Source organism: Branchiostoma lanceolatum, chromosome 15, assembly GCF_035083965.1.
Source record: "Branchiostoma lanceolatum isolate klBraLanc5 chromosome 15, klBraLanc5.hap2, whole genome shotgun sequence".
Lineage (NCBI taxonomy): Eukaryota > Metazoa > Chordata > Leptocardii > Amphioxiformes > Branchiostomatidae > Branchiostoma > Branchiostoma lanceolatum.
This window is the reverse complement of record NC_089736.1, coordinates 6753409-6775771: the sequence shown is the minus strand read 5'-3', so window position 1 is coordinate 6775771 and position 22363 is coordinate 6753409. Positions and strand designations below refer to the sequence as shown.

The 22363-nt window shown below is 39.3% G+C and overlaps 1 protein-coding gene across 1 annotated transcript; it reads left to right on the top strand.

Moving 5' to 3' along the window:
- Positions 1–108: 108 nt before the first annotated feature.
- LOC136420761 (collagen alpha-3(IV) chain-like) lies at positions 109–15090 on the top strand. Its single transcript, XM_066407860.1, has 18 exons — positions 109–148; positions 295–313; positions 552–584; positions 1911–2048; positions 3953–3988; positions 4329–4364; positions 4630–4665; positions 5145–5189; positions 5644–5718; positions 6161–6205; positions 6806–6865; positions 7519–7554; positions 8227–8277; positions 8656–8700; positions 9290–9439; positions 9789–10099; positions 12809–12966; positions 13689–15090. Exons 1-18 carry the CDS (start codon positions 128–130, stop codon positions 13972–13974), a joined length of 1581 nt encoding a protein of 526 aa, XP_066263957.1. The 5' UTR covers positions 109–127; the 3' UTR covers positions 13975–15090.
- Positions 15091–22363: the final 7273 nt, after the last annotated feature.

The window sequence follows — 22363 nt, the reverse complement described above, 5'->3', positions numbered from 1 at the left end:
AAGACTTGTATTAAGTTTTGTGATACTTTCTTAATTTTTTGCTTTCTGACCCAATCTTTATGATATTAAACAGTATTGTTGAAACATGTTCTTGTGTTTGTAGGGAAACCCAGGAGACTCTGGACCCATGGGTATGCCTGGACTGTGTGTAAGTTATACCTTTTACAGTTTCTTGTTGTTGTTTTTTCAGTAAAATTGATAGTAATACTGGCAGTGACCACTTCGAAGACAGTGTATACCTTGTGTTCTGAGAGTAATGTTTTCTTTAATTTTCCCACCTTCTCTCCAATACAGGGACCTAAAGGAGAACCAGGTAAATGTATTTTCTGTGTGTGTCAAATTCAATTCAACTTGATGAAAAAATAGAAATGAGAAATGAAGTATGCTGGTTTTTAAGGGGAGCTATTGCAGTAATATGATCAAGGCACTATTGCTTCTAAAGTACTTAATAACTGACATGTCCTTGTTAGAAACATCATATATCAAGTGACTTGAGGGTTTAAGTACAATTTCAGAATGTGCTATAATGATTGTTTTTTGTATCTAAACAGGCGTTCCTGGTCTTCCTGGGCCCAGGTCTCAAAGTAAGTATTTATAACATGTCATAACAAATATGATTTTGAGTACATCTTTTTTTGAGAATGCCTTATTCTTTCCTTTTCACTTAGTGTCTTTCATTCATACTTCATGCTCTTCCTTACCTCCTCTTTAATTCATACATTCACCTGCAACCAAAGTAAGTCTGAGTAACTTTGTAACCCCAGTAAGTCTAAGGAAGTAAGTCAGACTCTGTAACCCCCTAACTTAACTTTACAACTTTACTTCACTTTACTGTACTTGAATGTGATGTGGGCATATGTACTCTTGCTAAGTGTAAACACTACTGTAGCAAGTGTGTCAATATGGCAGTATAATGAGTCACTTATGCAGGATTAGTCAAGTGTTGTTTATATTGGACAAATAACCTGACACAATGGAGTACCTGACATATTGGGGCCATGGAGAATTAGCTGGAGGAATGTGCTTAGGATTGCTTACCAAAATGCTCATCTGGCCTTAGAGGTTTAAAATCATCTTTATTCTGTACAAGATGAATAACATAACACACATTAAAAGCCTAGGACAATCCTTTATCTCATGGTTCACTATCACCAGGAGGGCACAAAGCTTTGGGCATTTCAAACGTTCACCATCAAAAAAATATGAGACTCAGTACATTGTGACGTTACCAAATTTTTTTACGTATTAGAGATATTGAAATAGTTCTTATGTTTCTGGCACAGTAGATAGCATAAGTACACACTTTCCCAGTCTACATTTTTAAACTTGTGTCTGACTTCACGGTCCTTGTGACTAACCAGACAGAGAGACTTTTCATAACCTTTTATAACTTAGTGGTAACTTGTTAAAGCCTGTAAACAAGGTCATAGGACCAACTGCATTGGGAACTGGGCTGAGATGTTTTGACAAGTACTAAGCAATCACTATTAAAGGTCTGTTAAGAGGGGACAGTCCTATGTTCCTAATATATTTGTAGGATATCAAACATTGTGGTTTCTTGTGTTGGGTTACTTAGCACAGTCACCCCCCCCCCCATGTTCCGACACTCATACATATACGCTAGGGTTTATAATCTAGGGTGAAGGACATACATGTAGCATATAAGGGGTGTTGGAAAAAATATATAGTAGGGTGTAACCATACTATTAGTTTACCCGACACAAGAGACCACAATATTTGATATCCTACAAACAGGAGTACAGTTAAACCATAATTCAGAATGTCTAATCCACCAACACACATGAACTTTCAAGCTAGTAAAGATTAATCTATATCTTCCCTCCATTAGTGATCATTATGATGAAAGCTAAGATAGGGGATCTAAAGTTGTCTTTGTTGTGTTCTATCAGCGGAGGGACCGTCGGGTCCATCTGGACCGCCCGGACTCCCCGGTCCACCTGGACAGCGTGGACAGCCGGGGGCGCCGGGGTCGTCTGGGTTCGGCAGCAAGGGAGAGCCTGGACTGCCGGGCAACCCTGGACTGGACGGTAATTATCATTCAATCATTCCAACTCTGTATGTCGACCTAGGCCAATATATATATAAGGCTATGCAAAAGAGAAACCGTTTCATAACAATGTGAAATGAAGAACAGTCAAGCCTGGATTCAGTAACCACTCAAGGGACTGAGAGAGGCTGGTCGCTGAGACAGGTGGTTGCTGAGGACAGGGTGGGGTTAACTATGTAGAAATGGACGGGACTGTTTTAATGTGGCTTGTGACTGGAGGTGGTTGCTTGTGCCAGGTGGTTGCCCAACCAGGTTTGACTGTATTCCGTATCATGTACATTGAGTGATGATGTTAGATGAATATACTAGTGTAGATAGTTTGTAGTTGTTAATAATCCACGTTATTTGCCATACATTGAGTCTGATACAACTGTTGTGCAGTAAACTTTGACTATCTTGACTAATATAATAATTGTTGATTGAGAACCACAAAAGTGCAACCCAAATGTATTTCTATTGACATCAAGTGAAGTTCTCCTATCCTGTGAGTGGCTTGTTTCATTATGAACTTTCCTGTTTGCTGTGGCCATTGTAAAATACTTTCCTCAATGACAGAGTTGTAGATCATGCAGTCATTAAGCTACGATCCATGCTACTTGACAGGTGACCTTTTTACTTGGCCCATAGTTTAATCCTTTGATCATACTGAACCAATCACTTTGAAGTAGCAACAGCTGCTTCCACTAAACTTTATCTAAAGTGCTTTGTATTGTCATAAAGATATTATGAGCATATAACGTTAACCTTTTGAAATAGAATATGTGCTTTAAAAGTGTGTGCTAATTATTAAGTGCATTGATGAAGGTTAGACATCCAGGTAGTAAGATACGGCAAAAATAGTTACTCAAGCAACTGGATAAGATTTTGAAACAGACGTTTCAGACAGCATCCGCTGTCTTTCGTCAGTGACTAAAGATAGGACTGGGAAACCAGGTTTTATACCAAAACTCTGATTAGATATGTTAATTAATTATCACATAGGTAGATGGCGTTGACCAATCAGAAGCCTCCATTGCCCACAATAAGTGGTCTGTTATCACGCCATAACACACCACTTATGACGTCATGTCAGAACACAACCGTTCCATTTTGTAGAGGGGGTATCTTTTTGATGAATCTTTTTCCTAACCTTGTTTAAAAAATCTTTATAACCATTGCATTTTGTAGAGGGGGTATCTATTTGATGAATCTTTTTCTTAACCTTGTTTAAAAAATCTTTATTGTCTTAGAATTCCTAAAAATTTCCTTAGAATACATGAAAAAGGGAAAACAAATTTAAAATTCCCAAAAATGTTCCGCGTGTTCCATTTGCTGTTGGCCAAAGAAACCACGTTCTATCTAAGGTTCCGCGCATTCCATTTCCTGCTGGCCAAAGAACCTCTGTGTTCTATTCAGGTTACCTGAGGTCATGTTGCAGGGAGATTCTTCAATGATAACATTTTCTGACTGACCTGAAACCCACCCTCCTATCCTGTGTGGTTGAAATAAATAAATCAGGCAACAGTTGTACATATTCGTCATCATCTTCTGTTAAAAAAGGACAAATGTGAATTCTGACATGCATCCTTAATAGTATAAGGGATCTATGCGTCAAACAGAAATTATCTACTCTTGATATGCGTCAGTTTGGATAAGCTATATGATAATAACGTTAATGACCCGCCTTTTCCTCGGTGTATATGGTGTCATAACGCCTGGTCATGTGCTATAACCACCTCATAAAACCACCTCGTTCGCTTTGCTCACTCGGTGGTTTTATTCGGTGGTTATAGCACATGGCCAGGCGTTATGACACCATATACACCTTGGGGCGGGTCATTAACTGAGGTTTAATATGTAATTATTAAGTGCATTTTCTTAATATAATGATGATTACTGTTGCAGGTCCACCAGGAAACCCTGGAAGACAGGGACCTCCAGGTATGTACATGTATACTAAGAAAAGTGACATCATCATGATGGTTCTATTATTGGCATAATGCTTACTTTGTATGCTGCATAGGAATATTATCATCTCAGCATGCTGTAGACTAGTTAAGAGGGAGGAAGGATTGATCAAGATTATACCTCTGCAGATATGCAACGCTATATATGTTCATACTTTCTCCACATATCATTACACAGATAAAGATAAACCAATAGAATGATATCATTGTTAATTTGAATTAAGACTATATAAGAATCTAGTTGAATCTACATATATAAGTATGTTTTCTGCATGAAGTTTTAAACATTGTTAACTGTCTTTTTTCTTACAAAGGTGTGAATGGGCTGCCAGGGGGCCCTGGAACAAAGGGTGAGTAATCTTTTCACTTTGATGTTCTATTATAGTGTTGTTAGAAATCTATGTATAAAAGCAGCACTTTGACAAACTTATTTCTAGGATGCAAGCTGAACATATGTTCAGCACCAAGGACAGGTACACATGTGCACATGGTGCTTCTGACAAACATAAAATGGCAACTACATGTAGTCAGATAACGTTACATTGATCTCACAAAAGGTGCATGGTTCAGACTTTCTTATGAAAAATTTGAATTTCGCATATTTTTTTTACATAGGCACCAGAGGAGACCCAGGCTTACCAGGCCCCCCAGGTATGAATAGATGTTTTTTCCCTCTCACATGATATTAACCTGTGTATAACTATATACCTGTGTTACAGACAGCACAGAAAATGACCTTAAAAAGGACTTGTTCATTATAGCTCACAAAAGAATGTGGAGAATGGCTCCAACACACAACTTACATAGATCCTGAGTCTATGTTCTCAGCACTTGTTGTTGTATCACTTGTTAAATGTACATTTCTTTCTCTTCCTATTGTGTAGGTTGAAATAAAATTTTACTAGAAAGCCTTTAGGGGTCCAACATCTAATAATTTTTAGGTCTCATCAAGACCTATCTGCATACCAAATATCAAGACAATTCACCCAGGCATTCTTGAGTTATCGTGTTGAGACACAGACAGACAGACACACACACACACACACACAAATGCTGCTGCCTAAAACAACCGGATGATCCTCATTTTTTTTGGAGCTATCATAATGATGGATTTTGATCTTGTTATGTAGGAGCTGGAGGGGAGAGAGGAGTGATGGGATTCCCTGGACCAAAAGGTATAATTACTAATATTTCATCATAGTATGGGAAAAATAATTACTGTTTTGCTTACTATCACATTACTCTGTTTACAATCTAAGGCAATAACTAAGTACATGTACACTTGTACAGTAATTATTGTGATATTATACTCATTGTGTGCACTTGCAAAAATGGAATGGCACCCACTATTGTATACTGTAATTCTTGATTTGTTAACTTGTAACTTAACTTTAGCTGATTTAGCGGTCACTAGTCGACAGCTAAAATTTCATCATCGCTAAAATTTGATCACTAATATAATTAGAGACAGTAATGTTTGTTCCAACCGTTAAAATTAAGTGCCGTGACCTACTCCATTCCCCCAAGCCGCTATATTTTCTTGCCGCTATATTAAAGTGATCTACAGTATCACATGTTATGTGAAAAAAAAGTAGTGGCTGAGACTTCCCTATGTTTTGTACAATACAGGTGCACCAGGTGATGCCTCAGGTGTAAGTGGCCCACCTGGACCTCCTGGGAACTCAGGAGCCCCTGGACCACCTGGTAAGAATGTAATTTTTGGCTTGTCTGTGTGTGTGTGTGTGTGTATGTGTGTGTGTATATTTGTGTATGTTTGTTTTGTGTCTGTGTGTTCAGCACCAAGGCATGATTGTGTATGTATGTATGTATATATGTGCGTGTGTGTGTGTGTTTGATGGCATGTGTCTATATGTCAAGCACCAAGGACAGGCACACTTGTCCACGTATGTGTGAGTGGTGTGTGTGTATGCATGTTCAGCACCAAGGACAAGCGCACTTGTCTTTGTGCATGTGTTTGTATGCATGGTGTGTGGCATGTGGGTGAAGTCTGCCATCTCTGATGTATTGTTAATTCAAATACATGTTATAATGTAGACACGCAAACTGTATACAGACAAAGGAATGCTTGTCTATGTTAGGATTTGTCCTTGTTGCTAACCAAACTATTATCTCCCATTATTTACAGGCAGAAGTGGCCCAAAGGGAGAGGTTGGGTCAACTGGACCCCCAGGTAAGCACAGAATAAAAGTACCTAGGCTGAATCACCGTGAAAGTAATCTGTATTACACATTTGTACAGTGTTTTTGGCATACAATTAGACATACATGTACATTCTCAAAATGTGTTTTACCTAGCATACACTTATCATAAGACGTTCTGTTAGAATTACACATTGGTATGTTGGGTGACAGGCTGAATAAAAGTTCTAAACATGAATTGTGTGGCTCCAAATGTCTTACTGAGAGACGACCGTGGTTTGAAAGATGTTGGTTAGCTTGAGGAATTCATCCATTTTACTTTAAACTACACATAGGCATGTTGGGTATTGAAAATTAATGCCCCTGTCACGCAACAGGCAAAGTCTTCGAATCAAAACGACATTTTTAGCAGTAGTACGCCCGGTGTTCTCTCAATCATAGCACAATTTTTAGAGATCAGCAGATGTCCAAATGTCCCCAAGCCGGGGAACGGGGTAGATTTTCCGGTAAAAATGTGCTTGAGTCTCGGACGACTTTTGAATTCAGCAGCCTTCCAGTGATCAACAAATTTGGCTTGATTGACCAACATTTGTGTGTGACATATTTCTCCAACTTTTTTTCTATCTCTCCAGGACCCATAGGACCACCAGGTTTTGGTCAGCCAGGCCCACCTGGAGAGAGGGGTGTGTCAGGTAATAATCAAGATTTTTTATGATGTAATGATTCAAACATAGCTGTCATCATCTTGCATCAATAGCATACTATTATCAATATGTCGTCAATGTGAACCAGTAAGAATTGCCCTGAGGAAGGTGACAAATGGTCACCGAAATGTCGGTTGAATAAATCACTTGGTTGTGTACAAAGTGTGTCTTTTTATTCAGTGATTTACATAATGTAAAAACCTGATGAAACTATTCACGGATGCTGTTATTAAGTACAAATATCTATAGCTCTGTTGTTCCTTCAAATGCTATAACTTTAGAATTACATTATACATAGCTTTTTACACTGGTAGATTATGTCACAGAGTACTGTAAATGCATGTTCGCGGGGATTTGATTTCGGGGTAGGGAGAAAATGAATTGTTTGCGGTGGTTTTTAGTTCGCGTTTGAAACAATAGTAGCTACAGTCACACAATGGAATGGTGTTTTGCAGTGGTTTGAAGTTCGTGGTAAACAGTTCACCGCAAAAAACGCAAACATAAAACCACCACAAACATTTCTGCATTTACAGTAATAGCCCATGGGTTTATTTGTTGGCTACATTGGTCTATTACACCAGTCACTGAATTTTAAGTAAATAACTTGATTACTAATTGTTGCCTTCCAATTACTTCATCAGGTCCTCCAGGTTTCCCAGGTGCTCCAGGAAATCCAGGTGAACATTTTGTCATCCTCTAACTCTTTAGCATGTTAGAGTAGCATGCATAGTCCAGTGGTCAGCGGCCCTGCCTCTGGAACTAGAAGCCGTGAGTTCGATCCCGGCTGTGTTGCTCACCCGACATGCACACTACCGGAAAGGGTCGTAGTCCTTAGGATAGGATGTTAAACTGTGGTCCTCTATTCATCGTGCTTGTCGAAAAGAGCTCTGGTACAATGAACCTGTAAATACTGTACATAGCATCTGTCTTCTCTGTCAGGACCAGTGGCAGAATAGCTAGATCAAGATCACTTACCTTACCTTCCCTTTGGCTGGCTTTATACAGTAGTTGACGAAGTCAACACGGGGCTGGGGTAGGGGAGCTTTGGGCTGCTCGAGTGGAGTTTTCCTACCAGAAAACGTTACTTGAACCGCATAGCCTAGGGTTCATGTTAGAAATGAAGGTACACATCTAAGATGGGATGACACTTTGTTACAGCAGTTATCTTGTTAAAAAATAAGATTAAGAGACAGAGACCAACTTTATGTGTTCTTGATAGGAATAGTTGCATCAATCAAAGAAACTTGTATGAAGCAGATATTCTCAGCTGTAATCTAATTTTGCAATAGCATGCTTTTGGTTACAATTAGGAATTTGATACATATGGTTGTTCTATTGTTTTATTGCAGGTCCAAAAGGAGAATCAGGCATTGGACTCCCCGGAGGACCCGGTCTTCCTGGTAGGTGTTGTTGATTTGGGCTATGCAACTATATTCAAGTAGTTATATAAGTGAGTTCAGTCAAGGATAATTTGTGAAAAAAGATTCCCTCCCAAAATAATGAGTAGTGTAAAGAAGGGACGTCTAGTAGTCATATGTTGCCAATATTCTAGTTATGTGGCCTTATAAATTGCAATGTACAATGACAATGATGAACAATATAATGTGTGACTACTCTAGTCTAACTACTGACACTAAGCTCTAACTTATTGGGTATTCTGCTTCTGCAGTTAATCTACAACAACAGAATTGGTACCAAACCAAAATGGCTTTAAGTTAGCAGTCGGAAGGTTAAGTCTTGCCATATTCTCACAAAGACTTGTCCCTGTCATATTTCAGGTGCACAAGGTGATACAGGCCCACCAGGCCCCGCAGGAATACAAGGTAATCAAACTAATCAGACTTAAACATGTGACTTGTCTGTTTATGCATATCGTGACTTCAACACCTGTCCTTGGTGCTGAACGCAATCGGGTGTCACAAATTTTCTGTATCTTTTCTTTCGCATTGACACCTGTCCTTGGTTTTGAACGCAATCCTGTGTCACAAATTTTCTACATCTTTCCTGTGGCATTCATACCTGACCTTGGTGCTGAACACAGTCAATGTCGCAAATTTTCAAAATCTTTCCTGTCGTGCTCACATCTGTCTCTGGTGCTGAACACAATCCGATGTCACAAATCTTAAAACTCTTTCATTTGGCATTCACACCTGTCCTTTGAACACAATTCAGTATCACAAAATTTCAAAATAGTGTTCATGCCTGTCCTCGGTGCTGAATACATTTTGGTGTCTCAAATTTCCTACATATTTCCTTTGGTGCTTACATGCACCTGTCCTTGGTGCTGAACACAATCAGGTGTCACAAAGTTTCTATATATTTCATTTGGCATTTACCTGTCCTTGGTGCTGAACACAATCCGGTATCACAAATATTTTCCATATACTAGTATTTTTCTTTCACATTCCCTAGGTCAGGGTGGTACCAGAACGTTTGATCTGATGACGCGGCACAGCCAGACCACTATGGTGCCGCAGTGTCTGCCGGGAATGACAAAGATGTGGGAAGGGTACAGTCTGCTTCACGGAGAAGGAAACGAGAGAGCTCATGGACAGGACCTGGGTGAGAATGCTTGTAGCTTCATAGCTAACACTTTTTTTTCTTTCTGCCATTGGACAACAATACATTGAGTTTTAGAGCCACAGCTGAGTTTTTACCTCTGAAAAAAGGGTTATTGTTTTCGATTTGTTTGTTTGTCTTGGTATGTATCTGCTGTTGTGTCCGCAGTGATGTGAATTTTGCAGTGTGGCAGGTTTGTGTGAAAGTGGCAGGTAAGTGGTGTAATAGGATACTTGGAGAATTGGAAGTCTGGCTTGGGGTCGTTACTAATGTTGTAGATGTACTTAAATCAAAACCAGTCAAAAAGTCTCAGCCATTATATTTGCAACCTTTAACAACATTTTCTTACCAGGTACTGCTGGCTCCTGTGTACAGCGTTTCGCTCCCATGCCGTTCATGTTCTGTGACATCAACTTCCACTGCCACTACGCCACCCGTGACGACAAGACCTACTGGTTATCCACAGTCTCCACCGAACAGGAAGTCCCCCCGAGTCCGGTGCGAGGAAACGATGTCCTCCGCTTCATCTCCCGTTGTGTCGTGTGTGAGGTCCCGTCCACCGTCATGGCGTTCCACAGCCAGGGCTCCAACATTCCCGACTGTCCCCTCCCGACCAGGGAACACAGCTGGCAGAGTCTGTGGGAAGGTTTCAGCTTCTTCATGGTAAGTCTTATTACTCCGGGAAGGAGGATGACCTCCTTCTGGGAGTATTGGAAATGCTTTTGTTTGCGCGGTCGCAGCTATAACTCCCAAACCCGTTGTGGCATTGGTGTGTAACTTGGCATATCGTTTGCCTGGTTCGGCGTGGTGATGCACAATAGCTTTGTTACACCATAACTACTTTAAACGTCAATCCAATATCGTAATTGCACCCCTATAATTATCTTCGCCGAGTACTAGTACTCGGGAAGATTATGTTTTCGGTTGAAAAATCTGTTGGGTGGGTCTGTATGTATGTCAGGAGCATAACTCAAGAAAACTTCAATGAATATTTATGATTTTTGGTAGGTGTGTAGTGGTTGTGCAAAGGAAGGTCAAGTTCGAAAATGGTTCACCTCGCGTTTTTCAACAGTACTGCAGCGGACTTTGAATTTTTTGTGTTTGTATGTAGGCAAAAAAAAGTGACGGAAACGTTGATGGATCTTCATGATTTTTTGCAGGTGTGTAGATGTTGTAGAAACGGAGGTCAAGTTCAAAAATGGTTCCCCTGGCATTTTCCGTTGGTACTGCAGAGGCCTTTGCGTGTATGTGTATTTGTATGTCGCCAACATAACTCGAGAAGCTGTCGATGGTTCTGCATGATACTTAGTGGGTGGGAGAAGTTTACAGAAAGGAAGGTCAAGTTCGATAATGGGCCTTCTAGCGGGTATCTAAAGTATTGCAGCGGAGCTTCAAAGTCTGGGGTGAAATTTTCTGGAGGCGCCAGGTTCATGATTTTTTTATAGTGGATGGGTCTTGGGGCAGGGAACAAGTGGTGTAAGTTTGGGCCTCTTGACAACTTGTTTTGAGCTGCAGTGGGCCTTTATGTATGAAACTTTGGAGGAGGATAACTCATGCAGGGTTTGGTGTATCTTTATTGCTTTTGGTACGCAGGTACCTTAGGTGATGATTAACATAATGAAATGTATAGTATGCAAATTGGGACTTCATTTACATAATTAAGGAGAGTAATGTATAATCCCATTGAAAGCTGTTACTCGACCTCAATTCAGGGACACTTGGAGGATTGCCTGGCTTGGGATTTAGGTCACCCAGCTGTGTGCCAGCTGTGCGCCCTTCATTTGGTAATAACTCAAGAAGGGGTCAATGGATCATCATGATTTTTGGTTTGTTAATAGCTTAAGTTATAATTTGATTTAGATAGATGGTAATTATGCATATGGGAGCCAATATGCATAATTGATGAGGGAACACCATAATTCCATAGTGATCAATGGCAGGAATTCGATACTTGTAGCATCTGAAAGTTCATTAAACTTGTTACATATATCAGCACACTCTACACATATACTAGTCCTGTACCACAAAATGATTTTTAACACTATCTAGACTGGACTCATTCTCCCCCCCCCCCCCCAGCATAACTACCAAATGGTATGGTGCATGATCAAATTTGCAGCGGGTGATAAGCATGTAAACATTAATCACTCTCCATAATAAGCCTTGATTATTTGGCGAAGATAAAGTGTTCGTGGAACTCTAGTTAATGCTATGTCCCACTGCCCTGCCATAGGGACCATGTTATAATCCGTTATGCATGACTGGAATACTTCAGGCAGATACGGGGTATAAATCTTCCTTACTTGCTGTGATCGTATAGTCACTGTTACATTGTAAAATAGACAACGTGCATCACCACACGAAACCTAGCAAACGATATACCAAGTTACATACCAATGCGGCAACGGGAATTGTGAGTTTTAGCTGCGAACATGTGCAGAGTGACCTCCAGTCTGTGTATTAAGTATGCCGTGTCCACTCGCAACTCGCATACAGTATGTGCGCACGGGACGGACGATGCACTTTTACGCACAGTGTGAAAATTGCAAATCTCTGGACCTTCAAACTTACCACACTTGTAGTAAGTGTGTGGCTTACGGAGGCTGTGACAATGTAAAAAGTTTACGCAGGGGATGAAAGATTGTTGAGAAATATCTCTCAGAAAAGTGCGCGCGCCAGTGTCACTTCCGGGTGGTTAGATCCGGTGACCTTTGACCTTCGTGAAATGTTACGATAATATAAATTAGCCTTTTTTATTGCAAATAGCTTGATAGCTATAGATCAGGCCGGCCTGCAATGAATTGTGGAAAGAGGATTTACTGCATATTTGTGATTTCTGATACATCTTGGTTGTAAGGCTGAATGGTTCGTTGATAATTGAAAAGGGGCCATCTAGATCTAACTTTGTGACTTTTCCCGGAATTTCTAGATCCCATCTGTGCCATGCTGTAAAAACATACTTTTCAGCAGGTTGACCACTCCTGTATTGAAAGAAAAAGATAAACAAACACTTTTTCTTTACTTGGTCTAAAACACTACTTGGACTGTGCAGAGATGCAATTTGTGTGGGTCAATACTTGTACATACTATAAATACTTCACGGAGAATTGTGTCCTACGGACTCTTGTTATGTCTTCATTTCCTTTTTGGCAATGCCTTAGGGGTGAACCTAATGGTATTGCACTTTGTGCAGTCTGCAAGAATTCTAGGAATTGTATAGGAGTGTGTCCACAGGAATCGTTAGTCCATACAAATGTTTTTTACGTTTACTTTCATGGTGGGGTAAAGTGAATTGAAAAGCATTTCTCATATTAGATGTTCAAACATCTTTGTACGTATCAGTTTTCACAATGTTTCGTTTTCTTCCCCCAGCACACGGCTGCCGGGGAGGGGAGCGGTCAGATCTTCTCCAGCCCGGGCAGCTGTCTGGAGAGGTTCCGCCCCGCCCCCTTCATCGAGTGTCACGGAGCACGGGGCACCTGCGGATTCTTCGCCAACAAGTTCAGCTTCTGGCTGGCGTCTGTTCCCAGGTATCTTCTGATTATTATGTGTATTTCCTGCTTCCTGCTGCCTAACTCTGTAACCAATAGGGAATTGGGTGCCAAACGGCTACTTCAGAGTGCTAAAGGTTAAAAACTTGTTTTCACTTGAGCTATTGCAGGAAGAAAAATGTTGTCATCAAATATGGTATGGGCCTTTTCATTAGATAGTTTAAAACAGCAGTTATCTTATGATGAATGGTTTAGGTGTGCCATATTGTTCAGTGTTATATAGCTGACTGCTACATACAAAGTTAGTGTGTTAAAGGGCAGTTATACCAGCTTGGACCAATTCAGATTCAGATACTTGCTCAACATGTTTTGCAATAATTATTTCTGGCTTTTTGTGTTCCACAATGCATAGAATGTATTAACCAAGACAACCAAATAGCAAGAATTCAATTCAAACCTGACAGTACCACATACAGAGTATTCATTCAGAGCAATGAAAGTTGATTTGATACTAATTATAATAATCTTTATTGCATATTCATTGCCCAAGGGGATAGATGCATATGTGACCATAGATGATGTAATGAATATGAGAGAGAAGAATATAACGTCAAAATCAAACTCTGACATAATACTAAACATTCTGTCAGTGAATTCGCATTTTTGCTGTATCTAAAGACAAGTTGCTGTGTGAAAAATGTTAATATGGTTCCAGATGTTGCTTCTTACATTGTAACACTTACTTTTTTCTTTTGCTTAAGTGATTACGACCCACTAAGGAACCAGCAGGCCTATGAGCCGAGGGACGGTCGCGTGAGGGAAATGGTTCGTAACCAACAGCCCGTGACGGAGATGGAGAAGATGGTTGGACGTTGCCGTGTCTGTATGATGATCACCGACAACGTCCGCGCCAAGATCGCGACCGTTGGTCCCGTGAGAGGAGCCAGGCCTGGCGTCATCATCGCAGATCCCAGACAGCAGCCACCCCGCCGGCAGCCATCACGCGAACAGCCGCCGCGCCAGCTGCCTCCACGCCCTAACTCTTAAAACAGCATAGTTTGTGACAGACAGCGCAACACTTCCTTGTACTGTAGTTTGTTTCCTGTACTACCGGTGCTAATGCAGTGAAGTCCAGTTAACACATGCCAAATGATAGGGTTGTGGTACCTACATGTAGCTCGTGGCATTTCGTTTTGTACTTTTTGTAAGCTTTACGGTAACCACAGTAGAGAATGGTTCATTTAATGCCGTCTGACTTTGACTTTCAGAAGAATTAAGAGAGACAAGTAGATACATGGAGGTAACCAGATTAGTAGGCTCAACACACTTAAACACAAACACCAAGACATGTTCTACCTCACCACAACTTTATCTCAGTATTTGAGTGTTCTTTATTCATCATCATTGGCCTCTGTCCGTCTTTCGCAAAGATTTGTACTTCTTCCCAAAATGTTCTGATGGTTAGAAGGTCACTTTATGCTTGAGCCTAATTTCCATTAACCATAAAGTTGGAATTTGTAACTTAGAGTGCAGGACTTACACAGGTAACAAAAAGCCCTGATGCATTTTTTGCCTAATTGCTTTTTATCTTAAGGAATCCAGTATTTTCTCTTATCATAAAGATGCAATTTGTTTATCCTTCCAATGTTACATAATTTTGTTTTTATACATATACACATGCAAGACTTTTACTTGTCACAGATGTAATTCTTTATAATTTCTTCTCACATTGATTGGAATTGTGAAGTAGCAATTAATCTAGGAAAAGGACACTTTTTTATGCTTCACATTTTAATTTGATGTATTTACTAGGATCTCTAGATCTAATCTTGGATAAGATATTAAGCATAATTGAAAAATAATAGGGTATTGAAAATGTATAACACTAGCTCATATTGGTCGGATTCCATATAACAGTCTAAGAATACTCTTCTTTGTCCAAAGGTGGACTACTTATGGTGCTATACTGTATTCAACAACAACCACAAAAATACATGTATACAATGTTCTACACACAGGTGCAAAATGCCTTTAAGCAAGATTTTTTTTCATATCATATGAGATAATTTTTCTTATCTTTCATATAATTTGTTGATAAGCTTTGTATACCAGTAGGGTAGGAATGAGTTTCAATAAATTGATTTCATTTGTTTGTGTACTTTATCTTTCTTTGCCTTATTTATAGATTTTTTTAAATTGAAATCATTGATAGAGACACAATGGCTACACTTCTCATAAGCTTGCATAGATGGCATTCAGCACTAAGACAGATGTGTTAATCTGTGTGTAGATGGTGTTCAGCACCAGGGACAAGTGTAGTTGCCTGTTTGTGGATGGTTTTCAGCGCCAGTACAGAAGTGTTTGTGTGGATGGTGTTAAGCACCAAGGACAGGTATGCTTATCCGTGTATGGGTGGTTTTCAGCACCAAAGGCAGGCATGTTTATCTATGAGTGGATGTTTTTCAATGCCAGTATAGGTTAATTTCACAATGTGGATGGCGTTCAGTACCAAGGACGGGTATCCTGATTAGTTCTATGGGTGGTTTTCAGCAACATAGGCAGAAACAGTGGATGGCGTTCAGCACAAAGGACACGTCTGACTGATTATCTGTGTTTGGGTGGTTTTCAGCACTAGCACAGATGTGTTTCACTGAATGGATGGCGTTCAATTCAGCATCAGGGTCAGGAGCGTTTGCCTGTTTGTGGATGGCTTTCAGAGCGAGCAAAAGTGTTTTCACAATGTTCTCTGCAAAATCCTGGCTGTATTAAACTTAACCAGGTTAATTGTCACCACGAGGAGGGAATAATGAAAAAGACCGATCCCATAGCACCGTCCAACTCCGTCAAAACGTTGTAAATCTAATATAGAATCCTAGAAATACAAATATTTGACGGACATGCTCTCATTGGTGGAACCACTAATTGCCATGCTTTCATTCGTTGAACTGCTAATTGTGATTGACAGTTAGTCTTGCACCCCTGCGAAAAATCACGTTTGGTATAGTCCGTCCAGTCTGTTTGCGTCACGCCATGCCGGAATGTGCTCGAAGTTTTCGGCAACTTTTGGGTCGAATTTCCAGCTTTTGTTTCATCAATTATTTAATGCCAAGTGTACGGTGAATCACCGGGCCGTTTGTGCAAGGACTTATCCAGGTCTTGTGATGTTCGAGAGAGAAAATTGGAATTTTCTGAGGCGCTGAATGTTGGACGTGACGACAAAATGGCGAGACTGCTCGTTGCTGTTGGAAGACCGCGTGCCCTGGAAGGAAACACGTGCTCAAAGGTGAGACAACAAACTATCACCCTTAAATTCTTGCTACAAAGCAATAACTATAGTTCACATTGGTTCATATTCTTATATCTTAGAATAGTAGGCGCTAGTCCTAGTTTTTCTTTAATAGTCCCTTGCCTTAGCCTAGGTAGTAACAGTTATTTGTACAGTCTTCAATGTACTGTTTTCCAAGGGCGGTTTTCCAACAATGTTAGGTCTTTGTGGTGCATTTGAAGAATATCAAATGTATTTTGTCCAGTTTTAGAGTGAAAATATTCGACAATTGTAGGAACAACTTTCTATTAAGATGCCAAGTATATTTTGTTTCCTCGTGGCGTGGTGAGCTTGGTTCAAATCACCTGTTGAAATGTACACGTGTTGCACCTGGACGTCATTAAAGCGTTCCCGCCAAAAATGTGGCGTAAACAAGGCTTCGGCAAAGCTTCAGTCTGTTACATGTAATTCCTACCTTTGGTGCCGTCTTCGGGAAAGAAGGTAATATTCGTTACCTTCTGAAAAGTTCTAGCCTGTAGAATCCCGTTCTTATCCTCCCAATCTAAAATAACGTTATATAGATAAACTGTATAAATAACGTTGAATAACTAACAGTAACAACTTTGCCTTATACTGAACATTTAATAATCAACTTTTAGGCAAGCTGGATTTTTTTAATGTGAATTGTGAGATGTATGCTGTGTGATTGTTGCTTGGTCATGATATTCCAATGTGACTTTTGATTTTTACTCTAGTTTTGCTGTGCTCTTCTTTTGCTTCACTAACATTACAAAGGTGTTCCATGTGCTCTTGTCCCCAACTATAACCGGGTGGTAGAACAACTAGTAACGAATGTTGTGAATATTATTATGTAGATTGTTTGATGACATGCGTTTTTTAAATTATGTTGGTGTATGTTAGTTTGGTACATGTTTTTTATCTCCATGAAAAAAGGCTTTTTCATGGAGATACTGTTTTGCTTGCGTTTGGTGTTTGTGTGTATGTATGTGTCACCGGATGCTTAAAGTCACTATAACTGTAGAACCTGTACATGGATTGTAATAATTATTGGTATGTGGGTGGGTGTTAAGTGGAGGAAGGTCAAGGTCGATTTTGGGCCCCCTGGCATGTGTGACTGGAACTGCAATGGCGTATTTGTAAAAATCTTCAATGTAGAAGAACTGAAGAGAGGATCGACAGATCGTCATGTTATTTGGTACACAGGTAGGTTAGACCAAGATGTACACACTTAAGTGCAAACTATGCAAATGAGATCGAATTTGCATAACTAAGGAGGTAAATCGTTTGCATGTGTGTCGCTGGATGCTTAAAGTCAGCATAACTGTAGAACGTGTAGATGGATTGTAATGACATTTGGTATGTGGGTATGCGCTGGGAGGAGAATGGTCAAGGTCGATTTTGGGCCCCCTGGTTTGTGTCCCTGGAACTACAATGGCCTATTTGTAAAAATGTTCGAAATGGAAATAACTGAAGAAAGGAACAACAGATTTTCATGTTATTTGGTACGCAGGTAGGTTGGACAGAGATGTACACACTGAAGTGCAAATCATGCAAAGTTAGTGAGTTTGCGTGTGTGTGCGCGTGTGTGTATGTTTGTGTCACCGTGTGTGTATGTATGTGTCACCGGATGCATAAAATCAGCATAACTATAGAATGTGTAGATGGATTGTAATGGTATTTGGTATGTGGGTAGGTGCTGGGAGGAGAAACGTCAAGGTCAATTTTGCCCCCCCCCCCCTGGTATGTGTCATTGGAACTGCAATGGCGTATTTGTAAAAATATTCAAAGGAGAATAACTGAAGAAAGGAGCGACAGATTTTCATGATATTTGGTATGCAGGTGGGTTGGACAGAGATGTACAAACTGAAGTGGTAATTTTGCAAATTCGGACTGAATTTGCATAAATAATGAGAAATATCTACTCTATTGTGGGCTTTGAGGTCGCACCATCTGTTGGTCTCTTATCTAGGTCAACTATTCCCCAGGTCCCAACAGCTGGTGGTCAAACGACAAATGGGAACACTACCAAACCTGTATGTGGATACCCTTTGGCACATAAAATAAAACAACCAGCGGCAAAAACAAACAACTAGGGCAAATAAAACACATCTTGTTTGAACAAGTTTTTCTTTTACTCCATAGGTTAAGGGAAGTTAAAGTTGATGACCATGTTCCTGTGGGCTATCCTGTGTTCCTGACCATCTTCCAGTGGGACCTGTCTGCTATCCTGTGTTCCAGTCTATATTCCAGGAGGATCTGTTTGTGTTCCTGTGTTACCTGTCCATCTACCTGTCTGCTATCTACAAGACAAGAGAACAACGGACTTGAACTGTAAGTTGGCTTGTACTTATAGAGCTCTTTCAAAAATGGGGTCTGCATGCCGCAGTGCGTAATCCGTCGATTTGCTTCAGATTTATTTGAAGCCGGGCCTTTCTGGTTTAACGTTAAACGTGTACCTTATAGTTAAAACGTCTAGCCTGCACGAATAAAGCATAATACGCGGCCGCTGCGTTTGCTTCAAAGCCTTGCCATTCTGATTTAATGTTAAACGTATACCTTATAGTTAAAGCGTGAAGCCTACACGAATGAAATGTAATATGTGGCTGCGGTATTCAGCGCAAAGCGTAATCGGGACCTCCTATGCAGATCCTCCAGAAATGACAATGAAAAGTTGGGAAACTCGGCATCATGTCTGCAATCCTCTGAATTTTTGGTAACAATTCTAGTTCAAAACCTTCATTTTTAAAACTGACCTCCCTACTATTTGTTGTCATTTCTGAAAGAGTTCACATTTCTTGTACTAATGTCTAATTTAGGTTGTGACTAATATTTCATTGTAGATAAGTAGGAGAGTACAGTACATTTACCTACAAGGAAGAGAGCACTTGGAATATTGTCTGTTATCATTCTGTATGGCAATGGGTTATATTTTCAACAGCCTTTTGTAATCAAACTGTCTTCCCTGATATCCTCTTTATCATGATCCACATCAACCTTTATTAAAGACTGGACAGCAATTATTGAAGCAACAAATAATTTAGGATTGATAGTATAATACAATAGTGTGTTGTTCCCTTAAATGCTGGTGGAGAGATGCATACATTTTGTGTCAAGATTTGGAAATATTTTTATTTCATTCATCACACTTTTTTGTAAGCAAATCTTTATTGAGTTTTAAAACAGCAGAGATAATAGTAAAATTTCAGAACATTCAACAAATAGATATAAACTTGCCCAACTCTCCTTTTCATTTAATTTTGAATAAAAAAAACATGTAAAAGAAACATTTGCAGGGGTTGTATTTCCCAGTATTTCAGAACATAGATATAGGTTATAATCAGTCATTCCACTGACTTATTCTTATAATGTCCATCTTATAGTGTAGTGTAATGACAAAAAGTTTCAATTAATGTCATAAAATACATGGAATGATTAATCATTGACATGATCATAAAGGAAATAAATTATCTACACTTTGCTCATTGTTGAGAATAGGTGAAACACAATGAAGATTATTCATATGAGCATAAGGTCACGCCAATTTTTTTGTTGCTTCTTGGAATAGCCTGTCCTGTATTTCCTATCTAAAAAAAAGATTGGATCGCTATTCCCATTCACAAATTTCAACTCCCAATTTTACCATATGTTCAGTTGTTAAACTCAATAGCCACCAAAATAGATTATAAAGGCCTGCACATACCTAAAAAGTGTGGTCACATTGATCGTAAGTTATAATTTTTTATTTATTAAAACTATTTCTCAATATCAATCCATATATTACATGGCGAAAGGTAATTTTGTTGCTTGAATCATAGTGTACTAGATCAAAGAAAGGGGTCCATTGCATTAAAACAAGTCATACAAAGCTGAAACTTGAATGATCCTCTTATTCGTTATGTTATATAAACCCTTATCTTCACCCCAGGTCATTTGCAAAACATTTTATTTTCATTTTTTTTTCCGCCCTGTTGCTCCAATTTTTTTCTTGAAAAAATCTGAGAATCGAGAAATAAAATTGGTTTGGCCTAATGTACAAAAAGCCTAATCTACACAGTATTAAGATGTGGAAGAACAATTTTGTCAATGATGAAGTTGATATCAGGGAAAACACTTTGGTTGCATGATGACTGTTGGATATGTGTCCCATTGCTTAATTAACAGAGAATGGAAAAGGCAATGCTGTAATTTCTTCCTGCAGAGTGAATGTACTACAGGTAAGCTGTGTGTGATGTTTGAAAGAGAGGAATTGTGTGTAAGAAATCAGCCAAATAAAAAGAAATCAGCCAAATAAAAATGTATCTATTTTTTTCACAAGGATTACAAAATATTTCTACTAGAAATGTAGCCAGGATAGATAGTTTAGGACCTTAGGTACAACTAAAAGCTACAATTAGACTGACAGTTGCAGACAGCAGTGTAAGATTGACACATTTTAAGAAAGCTTTATTCTATACTCAACTGCACGGTTTGTTTCCAATGTTTCAACGTCTGTCAGGTGTCTTCCTCAGGGCGAGATGTTCTTACAATATCCTTGTGCTATTCAGTGACTTAAAGTTCATTACACTCCTTGTCTCTGTTCATTACTTATGTTGATTTTCTGATACAGATTGCAAGTTCCTTTATCCAGTGTGCCTATATTGGCCTCCTCCCAGTCTATTACGCAGTTGTTTTATTCCAATTTTCTTCTGTCACCGCTGGCTGTTCTTTTTCTCCGCTTGTTTCTATGTATTTTGCTTCTAATCTGGTGCTAAAAGTTCTTCCTGTCTCTCTTTTTCACCTTAACGGAGGGTGCTGTAACTTCGGATGTAAATTTATGAGTCTGACATTACACCAGTGTCGGTTGTCTGAAAAGAATTCAGTATCATGTATGTGTATTTTATAAATGAGTTGCTGGGATGCAATGACCTTGCATGAACTGTTACACATTTTATTGCCAAAACGACAGCTCTATGCATTAAGTTTAGTTCTTAACAATTTTATTCAGCACTGTAGATAAATTTAAACAAACATGGCTCACCTCTATATAAATTAAGACAATAATTTTACAAATCCATCCAAAGTTACAGCACCCTCCGTTACATGGGATTTTGTACGAGCAGTCTGTTTTTAAATCATCCTCTATGTAATTAGGAGCTCCTCACCTTCCATTCTTCACTCAATTTTCTTTCTTCTTTCATCATTCTTTTATCTCATAATAGCACAAAGGTATCATAAGAACATCTCCCCCTGATGCTACGATGCTACGTTGAAACATGGGAAAAAAACAAAATGATGTCAAATTGATTTACAATTACATGACAGAAATATCTACGGAAGGTTGACACTGTTACAAATAGTTAACAAGATAGATTATCTAAAATCAAAAAGTAGCAAGAGTTGTAGTGTCTTAAGAATTACATACCCTCAAGTTGCTTTCTACTAGAAATGTAGCCAGCTGACAGATAGTTTACACATTCAATTGATGTAGTACAGCTAAAGCTAATAAATAAAAGGTACTCTAAACAGACAGCTGTTAACGTTGTATGAGGTTGACAATCTATACACGGTATATTTTCAAGGCAACTGTAACAACTAGTTTAAAATAGATTCTATTAGTTATCTAAAAGAGGGTCTGCACTCCTTTTTCCATGAAGCATATAGGGAGCTATTTTAATCACCATTGAATCATAGCTGGCCCGCTTTATTTCAATATAGCATTATATGTTATCCTGAATTCAGCGTTAAGCATTATTGAACTTAAAATTCTTCGTAAGACATTGTTGAACAGTAAATAGACCCCTTTCCAATATCAGGCGCCTTTTTGAATCTTCTCTCGTGAGTGATTTGAGCACGGAAGCAGTAAGAGCTTTAGCAATGGCATGTCCAATAGAAAGCATTGTCACTGTGTCATCTTTGGTCGGTAGTTGTTCTTCCCCTCTGTGAAATTTGTCAATGAAGAAAATGCTGTTGTGGACACTTGGACTCAATTACAATTTGAGCCAGTAAAATTGTGAAGCTCTGCTAATTTTCTACAGTTCCTGACGCCTTTGAACATGTGCCACAGTGATAAGTCATTAATTCTCGCATAATTTTAGCTCATCGAAATCGCACAAAAACATAGTTTTGTACACATTGATTGACCATGCCAACATCGCCTTGGATGAATACATG

Coding starts and splice junctions, on each gene's coding strand:
- LOC136420761 (XM_066407860.1), top strand. CDS start 128: ATGGGTATGCCTGGACTGTGT. Junction 4,666..5,144: donor AGGCTTACCAGGCCCCCCAG/GTATGAATAGAT, acceptor CTTGTTATGTAG/GAGCTGGAGGGGAGAGAGGA. Junction 7,555..8,226: donor AGGTGCTCCAGGAAATCCAG/GTGAACATTTTG, acceptor GTTTTATTGCAG/GTCCAAAAGGAGAATCAGGC.